Source organism: Sus scrofa, chromosome 4 (genome assembly GCF_054392235.1).
Source record: "Sus scrofa isolate SSC_HxYL_T2T_F1_AM1 chromosome 4, Sscrofa_HxYL_maternal_Yorkshire_Landrace_v2.0, whole genome shotgun sequence".
Taxonomy (NCBI): domain Eukaryota; kingdom Metazoa; phylum Chordata; class Mammalia; order Artiodactyla; family Suidae; genus Sus; species Sus scrofa.
This window is the reverse complement of record NC_139386.1, coordinates 94,860,699-94,869,307: the sequence shown is the minus strand read 5'-3', so window position 1 is coordinate 94,869,307 and position 8,609 is coordinate 94,860,699. Positions and strand designations below refer to the sequence as shown.

General features: G+C 47.0%; 1 protein-coding gene across 33 annotated transcripts in view; it reads right to left on the bottom strand.

Annotated features, from left to right (window-relative positions):
- Positions 1-294: 294 nt before the first annotated feature.
- DCAF8 (DDB1 and CUL4 associated factor 8) overlaps positions 295-8,609 on the bottom strand; it is a 48,307-nt gene continuing 39,992 nt past the window's right edge. For 32 of the 33 annotated variants that reach the window (XM_085020384.1, XM_085020385.1, XM_085020379.1 and 29 more), the window contains 4 exons: positions 7,681-7,811; positions 3,844-3,963; positions 3,091-3,207; positions 295-2,260 (listed from right to left, as the gene is read on the bottom strand). In XM_085020384.1, coding sequence (XP_084876510.1) covers positions 2,144-2,260; positions 3,091-3,207; positions 3,844-3,963; positions 7,681-7,811 — 485 coding nt within the window. In that variant the 3' untranslated portion in view covers positions 295-2,143. The remainder of the gene's footprint in view (positions 2,261-3,090; positions 3,208-3,843; positions 3,964-7,680; positions 7,812-8,609) is intronic. The other variant, NM_001244434.1, reaches the window with a different exon arrangement.

Here is an 8,609-nt window from a genome sequence, read left to right as displayed (position 1 = left end):
CTGGATGACTGGGAAGGGAGGGAGAGCAGTATTTACCCCCAAATCCTAATTGCAGCCTGGAACAGGGGCCACCTAATATCATCTAATATCTCTCCCCTCCCCCATCTGCTAAGTATCACTGAACTGTGGGGCCTGTTCCACTTACAGTCCCCGACTGGAGCCCAACCACTGGAAACATGGATATCCCAGACTGCACTTCATAAAACTGTACTAAGACCAGGGCCGCCTCTACTGGAAGGAGCAAAACGAGCCAATCAGGAATGAATGGCCCACATATCACACACACAGCAACAGTCAGAAAAAAAAAAAAAAGCTTTACTGAGAGAAAATACACAACAAATTCCAGAGTGCACGGTTTTCAGCCCACTCCATCACCCCACCAGCAAGAAGAACACAAACCACTCAGTCACCACACATTCCCCACTTCAGGGAGGAAGTGCAGCAGCTAACATTTGGTCTGAGTGCTGCTAGGAAAAAGGGGCAGGAGGAAGGAGTATCTGGGAATTCCATCCTTTCACTCTTCCCTTCCTTCCTGTCCTGTTCTAGTAGAATCTGACCGTCCCAGGATGCAGAATTCCTGGTGGGGGGCAAAGAAATAGCAGCAAAAGCATTTAAGGGCAAGAATTCAACTGGGACTTTCATATTCAGTGACCAGTGATACGACAGGTGTCTGAGCCCCAGCCACCTTAATCATTCCTTCAATCCCAAAAGAGGTGGATAAGGTATACAGTCAAACCCAGGAGGTCTCTCCCTGTGCTCTTCCATGAGGAAGGGAGCTGGTGTGGAGTGGGATGGCTTAAAGAATCAAGCAGCTAAAGGTAAGACTGTGTTTTCTGTTACACACAGTACTAGGAGAGATGGCCTGCAGTGGCAGACCTCTTCCTGAAGCCACAGTTCAGTCAAGTTTTAAAGATGGGCCAGTCTGTGGTTAAAAGAGCCATCCTGGGAACCCCCACAAGACTTAAGGAGAGGTAGGAGACCTGGGGCAAAGAGCTAAAAGGGGTTTCCCAACCCTGAAACCATGGCAGGAAAGCAGGGAAAGGCAGGATTCAGGATCTTTCCATTCTCAAGCCTCCTAAAGCCTAAAAGGGTGAGCCCCAATCTCCCAATGGCCATACACAGAGAGGAGGGTTGACCCCAAGTGACACCTCCGCATCATTACTCTCACTCACTCTCCTCTAAGTCCCTTTATTGCAGTCATAGAGAATATATAGTATTTAAACTTTGACAATAATTTTAATGTGATACATCCAATTTTAACTTGCTTTTTAATATATTTATAGATATAAAAGTAGGCCTCTAACAGTGATAGGGACAGGGAGATTGCTGCCACCAAACAAACTTTTTTTTTTTTAAAGTAACAAAAGAGGTAACATCCTTCCTATTCTTCCACTTCTACCCCTCCTCCCACCTCCCCCCAACCTCCCTCACCAGACCTAGTGAGGGAATGACAGGATGAAGAGAAGAGAGTGAAGGATACATAATCAAGTGCAAAACACTGTGATAATAAGTACAGAGAATGAATGAGGTGGAAAACAAAGTGAAAAGTGTGGGATGGTTAGGGGCTCTAAGGACCTCCCAGAGAAACAGGATCCTGGGATAGGGCTGCTCAAGGGGAAGAAAAAACAATGCAACTGTCATAGACTTTTTAAAAATAAAGAAAATAACGTCAAAACCTAAAACCAAAGAGAGAGTGGCCCTTCTACCACTCCCAGTCTGGCCCCTTGGTACTGAACAGCCAGTTAACCCCCCACCCCCCACCCAAGAAACAAGGGAGATCAAAGAAAAGGAAACCCCATTCCTTACCCAAAACCAGTTAACAAAATAGGCTCCCCCCTCCCAAAAAAAAAAGAAGGCTTTGGGGAGAGGCCATTTTTGCTGAGTCCTGCGCACTTCTCCATGGAACCCCATTGCAGGGCTCAACTCCCACTCTTAGATACCCCTGCAGGTTCGCTCTCCTCTGGCTTGTCCTCCTGGGATGTCTTTTTTTTTTTTTTCTCCTTTTTTTTTTTTTTTTTTTTTAAATCTAAAGCAAAAATGTCCAAAGTGCGTTTCTGCTGAATGTAAGGGCCTGGGACAGGAAAGGGCTGCCCAGGCAGGATCAGGTTGGCAGCCCTGGCCTGCCCCTCCTGGGTACGAGGCCTCAGGATGGCATACACTGCACCCGGTCGGGGCCCTCCTCCTCGTCCGATGTGTCTGAGGAGCTGGGAGACTCATCCGAATCTGCGTCTGTGGCCCCAACCCCAGGTTCTCGCCAGCGCTGTAGGATGGGAAAAGCTTATTAGTAATTACCCTGGAACAAGGACAAGCCTGTCAGGTCTTAGCTAAGATTCAGATACTCTAAGCCAGGGGTCAGCAGAATTTTTCTTTTTATTTTTTTGTCTTTTTAGGGCTGCACCTGTGGCGTATGGCAATTCCCAGGCTAGGGGTCTTATCAGAGTGTAGCTGCCTACTTATGCCACAGCCACAGCAACGCGGGATCTGAGCCACGTCTCCCTGACCCACTGAATGAGGCCAGGGATCGAACCTACCACCTCATGGTTCCTAGTCGGGTTCGTTAACCACTGAGCCACAACAGGAACTCCCAGAATTTTTCTTAAAGAGTCAGACAGTACATATTTTACACTCATGGGCCACATCTCTGTCACAGCCATTCAACTCTACTATTGTGGCATGAAAGCAGCCACAGACAATACATAAATGAATGGGTGAGGCTATATTACAATAAAACTTCATTTACAAAAAACGAGCACATGCCAAATCTGCCATAGTTTGCTAACTCCTGCGTTAGGACTCTTCTGGCTCAAGGAGTTTCTCCTCAACTCCTTCCCCACCCTCATGCCATTGCTTTTATGAAGACAGCATTGTGCATGCATGGTGATGGAGAACACAAAGAAGACAACACCAATTTCTGCTAGTGGCTCTTCTAAGACTACATCAAGGCTTTGATGGGGATGGGGGATAATGGATAGGAAATCCAACCAATTTCACCTGATTTCGTCTAGAGCAGTGAGGAAGTGTGCACTGTGGAACATTACCCTCTTGAGAGGGTCAACTGCCTTTGGGAGCTCACTTCCCACTTCAGCTTACCCGGTGATGGCGTCTCTGTCTCAGGTGATGCATGAGGAACCAGAGCATGTGGCTATCAAATAAGTCAGTGTGGTGTAAGCTATCTTCATCCCGTTCCCGCTTGTTCTTCTTAATCACCTGAAATCGAAAGGGGGAGAGTGGATAATGAATAGGAACACTGGACCTGATCAGAAAAGGCTGGTGTTCTAGCCCAATAAAATCTTCCCTTAGGGAGTTCCCACTGTAAGCACAGCAGAAACGAATCCGACTAGGAACCATGAGGTTGCGGGTTTGATTCTTGGCTTCGCTCAGTGGGTTACGGATCTGGTGTTGCCGTGAGCTGTGGTGTAGGTCGCAGACATGGCTCAGATCTGGTGTTGCTGTGGCTGTGGCCTAGGCCGGTCAATGTAGCTCTGATTAGACCCCTAGCCTGGGTCCATATGCCAGGGGTGTGGCCTTAAAAAAAAAAGACCAAAAAAAAAAAAAAAAATCTTCCCTTAGGAACTATTAACAGAGTGTAGCATAACTAGATCATATTAGAAAAGGATGCCCCACTTTCATCCATGGAAAAAATGTCTCCTGTCCCCATCCTACCATCATCTAGAAGCACCGGGGCTGTTCCTAGAGAGGCAATGACAGGAACGTGGGGGAAGGGGAGGGGTTAGAGAAGTGCCTTTGAAGGACTGTACAGCAGGTTATTCCTTCCTCTGACAATGAAAATTCCTAACTGTACAAATAAGCAGAAAGAAGAAATCTATATAGCCAGCCACTTACATCCTTTAACCCTGTAAGCTCAGTGGAAGTTTCGGCTGTGGGTGCCCAGATCTTGACATCATGGTCTAGGCCACTGGTTGCCAGCACAGGCAGGTGAGGATGGGGCTCAAGACAATTTACCTGGTCAGGAGGAAAGGAAAACACAGGCTCAGGAGTATGTGGAATAGCGTTTAATAAACACTACTCACCTCGAACCAAACAACAAACCCTGATGAAATCAGGTGCAGGGAAAGCAGGCCCATTCATCATGACCCGAGGGCAAAGGGCCCTCAGGGTAGAGAAACAATGGGCACAGACGGAGTATAAGAGCAGGCCTATCTCTCATTTCCTACATTTAGGTAGGGCAGTCTCATCCCCAGACCCAGCCCTAGGGGTGGGCGGGTGACTGGCCAAGCATACTGCTGGCTTCAGAAGAAGGCCAATGAGGTCCGTATGACCTCATTCTCTCCAGATTCCACAGTTCCAACTTGCCCAAGGCTGGAAAAAACACCTCAGTGGCTTTCACCAAGTGGCAAATAAATTTTTAAAAATGAAAAAAGCAGCAGCTGCTGCTGAGCCCCTAGAGAAGACTCAGAGAACAATTACATTCACTTGGCACTGTTTACTAGAACTGGAAAGAGGCGCAGACTGGGAAGAGGCTGATCCTGGGGAGTGGTGGGATAGTGGAGACACATCTGCTTGAGAACCCTGCACCTCCCAGGGGCCAGCACCCTGCTCTCTGCCATGAAAGCACAACAGCCTCGACCATAGGACAGCACAGTACAGCAGGGCGGCTTCCTAGGGCACCCATCACTTCAAGCTAAGCCACCCTCCAAGCAGGAGGAATGAACTTCAGCAGCCGAGTGGAAGGCTTTCTGGCTTGGGCAACTTCCTTCTATCCAAAGGCACCTATGCCCCCTACTGTCTGACTTGGAAACATCAGCCTTCCTGGCAGGGCAGGACGGGGCAGGGCCGCTCTCATCCCCACAGGAAGAGCTGGTCCCAGATGTAGCTGCTAAAGCATTTGGGGGCTTTTAGTCAGATGAAGAATAGATAGGAAAAGCACCCAGAAGGAAGAAGGTGTGGTCTTAGCCATTCTTCACCTCACCCTGTCCCATCTTGCAGCTGCCCTACAGTCGGACAAAACAACCCTTGGCAAACAGCCTCTTTTAGCTCTCTCTGGACCAACCTTCTCTGCCTTGCCTACACATGCAGAGAGCAGCTGATAGGAAGCCAAGGTCGACATGGAAAATACAACTGACCTACAGTCTTCTGATCTTCGTCTTCCATTTTACAAATAAGCAAATTCTCAAAAAACACCAAAGCTAAGTCTGAGTAAAGTAGAAACCACATTTTCCCTTGTTCTTCTTTCATTACACATATCAGCTCACTGCAAAGTCTACATTTGGGCTCTTTTAGGCAAAGAGGTGGAAGAGGTTCCAGCATCTGGAGCATGAGGAGGGACTAGACAGAAAAACTCCACTGCCAGGAAATACTACGAAAAGATATGTGACAACTTACATGTACAAACCTGAATTCATTCCTCCATCTTCAGATAAGCCCTTGCTACCCTTCTACTCTGACCCAGCTGTGCTTGACATGTCAGTAAAATAGAGTATTCATGAGGACACTGGTTCCATCCCTGGCCTTGCTCAGTAGGTTAAAGATCTGGCCTTGCCATGGGAGCTACGGTGTTGGTCACAGACATGGCTTGGATCTGGCATTGCTGTGGCTGTGGCGTAGGCCAGTAGCTACAGCTCCAATTCTCCAAGCCTGGGAATTTCCATATGCCTCGGGTACGGTCCTAAGAAGACCAAAAAAAAAAAAAGAGCGAGAGAGAGAGAGAGAGAGAGAGAGAGAGAGAGAGAGAGAGCAAGAGCGAGAGCGAGAGCGAGAGAGAGAGAGAATAAATTACACGCAGTTAGAGCCTGCAGGGGGAACCAACGGAGTGCTTCTGGACCAGAGTACCTTGTCACTTCACCTGACCTGTCTGAATGCCAGGGTTTATACTGTCAACAATGTCTGAGCAGAGAAAAGAGCTCTGGTCTCAAAGACTGGGCTGGGGGAACGCAAGGGATGGATAAAGGAGCAAACTGCTTTTGGGAGACTAAGGATTGTCCTTTGACATTATCCTGTACTCCTGTACCTGAATTGAAACAAAGAAAGGACTAGAGTTTGACCCAAAAACAGTATCAAGAGACCTGGCCAAGGTAGACAATAATTTCAAAGGTCCCTTCTAGTTCTACTTTGATACAGAAATGCTAATGAGTCTGCATTAAGGCTGGTTGCCTGGTGACCCCACTGCTGGAAGGTAGCACAAAAAAGCAAAAGAAGCCAGGTAAGGACCACATGGATCATTCAGCTCACAGAGAGGCAAGAACAAGCCAGGAACCTTGCTGCAGGGTGAAATCTCTATACCTCTTGTTCTAGGACCTCAGTCTTAAAACCACTAAAACTCAGGACTGGGGCCCCACCCATCCCAAGCAGATACCCTCCCCACCTGAGCACCTGGATCAATTACCAAACCCTGGCACTGGCTGAGCTGAAAGGAGACTGGCCTGTAGAGTGATTTTGGAAAATGGACAAGTGCAGGCTGGAAAATGGACAAGTGCTGGCCTGGGGGTGCGCATTCAGGCTTGCATCTCTCTGGAACAGAATGCAAGACAATAGTTTACGATGAAGAAAAGATTCACCGGCCCCTTTTGACTTTCTTGTGATTATATGCCTACTACAGAATTCTCATTAAGGCTCCAGTGTTTTGGGTTTGTTCCCTGCAGATGATGGAAGAGGACCTATGGAAGAGTAGGAAATGAATCAGGCAACAGTGAGATAACTTTAAGTTCTATACTCTTATATAGAGCCATAGAAGCCTTAGATCTATACTGGTCCCAGGTCCCCCAAATTCAAAGGAAACCAGAAGAAAATCTAAAATAGCCTCGCATCAGGGTAAGAGAAGAAGCAGGATCCTGATTACACTGAACCATTCTAAATTCTAACACCACTTTGGATAAACCTCCTTAAGAGATGGCTGGGTTCCTTGTAACTCCCCACTGCTTAGAAGGAATGAAAAGGAAGACGGACCGAGAGTCTCAGCCATTCCTTAGAAGCTCTTAACAAGACTATCTTGAGTAGTCACTACAGTGTAGTTGCCCAAGTTGCCTATTATTTTCTGCAGTCCAAAAACCTTGCAATAGAAGGCTACTGAGTCCTTCTGGACTCCAGGTCTCAAAAAAGGAAAATACAGTTAGCCAGATACATCTTAAGAGCTGACCACCCTTCACTGCCCAACTCAGGATCATCAGGCTTCCTTTTTCACCCATCTCTATGAGGTTGTCTGTAGAACTCAAAGGATAGGCAGACTATGATATGATCATAGGTTGTATAGCAGTCCAAAAAAATGGGGGAAATTTTCTTTCTCCATATATAACGTTTGTTTATATCAATGTACAGACCATACGCTGATTTTCCCAACTGTCAGAAAAAAATGCTCCTTCTAGCTTGTATTCACCTAACTAGCTACTTACTACACTGTGTAGGATGGTATGCCCTGAACTCTCTAATATTTTTGTTTTGGAAAAGGTCCATGCCTAGAGATAGCTCACTCAGGTCAGAGGTTCTTCTCTAAGATCCCTTTCTCTTCTTAATAAATAGTGCCACAGAGGGCATAAGACAGGAAAGGGAGGAAAATATTCGATTAAAACCACAGCACCCCCAGACTAGGCTGCCTTTTTATGTAGCTAGCTAGACCTCTAAGACATGGTATTATGTTGTCAGAGTGAGATTTTAGTGGCCCTGCTAAAACCTACCTTTATGACTGGAGAGAGGAGGAAGCCAGCAAGCCCAGCACACCATACTCACCACGCCTCCCTTGTCCCCCTCCATGAACTGAATGATCTGGCAGGATGATTTCTCCCAGAGGAAGATGTGCCCGCAGTCACTACCGCTCACCACAAACTCACTCTTGGGGCCATAGAAATTGACGCCTTTTACTAAAATGATAAATGGAAGGATAGACCACATGAAAGTTGGCAGCAAGCCTATATATATTTACCTCACAGGAAATTTAGTTATTCACAAATCTCAATCAGCTAAGAGCCAAAGAATTCCTTTCACTTTCACAAAACAAATCAAAGGATTATGTATGTATAATAGAACAAGAATCATACCAGGAGTTCCCATGGTGGTGCAGGGGAAATGAATCTGAATAGAAACCATGAGGTTGTGGGTTCGATCCCTGGCCTTGCTCAGTGGGTTAAGGATCCGGCGTTGCCAAGAGCTGTGGTGTAGGTCGCAGATGTGCCTCGGATGTGGCATGGATGTGGCTGTGGCGTACACCGGTGGCTGCAGTTCTGATTCAACCCCTAGCCTGGGAAACTTCATACGCCACGGGTGTAGCCCTAAAAAGCAAAAAAAAAAAAAACAAAAAACAAAAAACAAAAACGCACCAGTCCCAGAGACTATTTATACTCTCCTCAAGAGGTCCACAGAGCTGAGGTGCTGGCACCAACAGCCTATTTCTTTAGTTTACACCCTACAGAGCAAGGACAGGTCTAATGCCCTACCTGTCCCATGCTGAATGGCCCCAGCTCTGCCCACTCCTAGGTAGCACGGTCCTATGCCTTAGGATTATCCTTGGTATGTGTGCTTCATCGGCACCTTGTTAATGCTTCCTGGGTCAACAAGTGACCTAAGACTGGTGGAGGTATACGCCACAATTGCCTATAAGAAGCAGCTGAACAGTAAGGCCCCAGTCTGAAATTAACAAGAGAAGCCAGGAGTTCCAACTA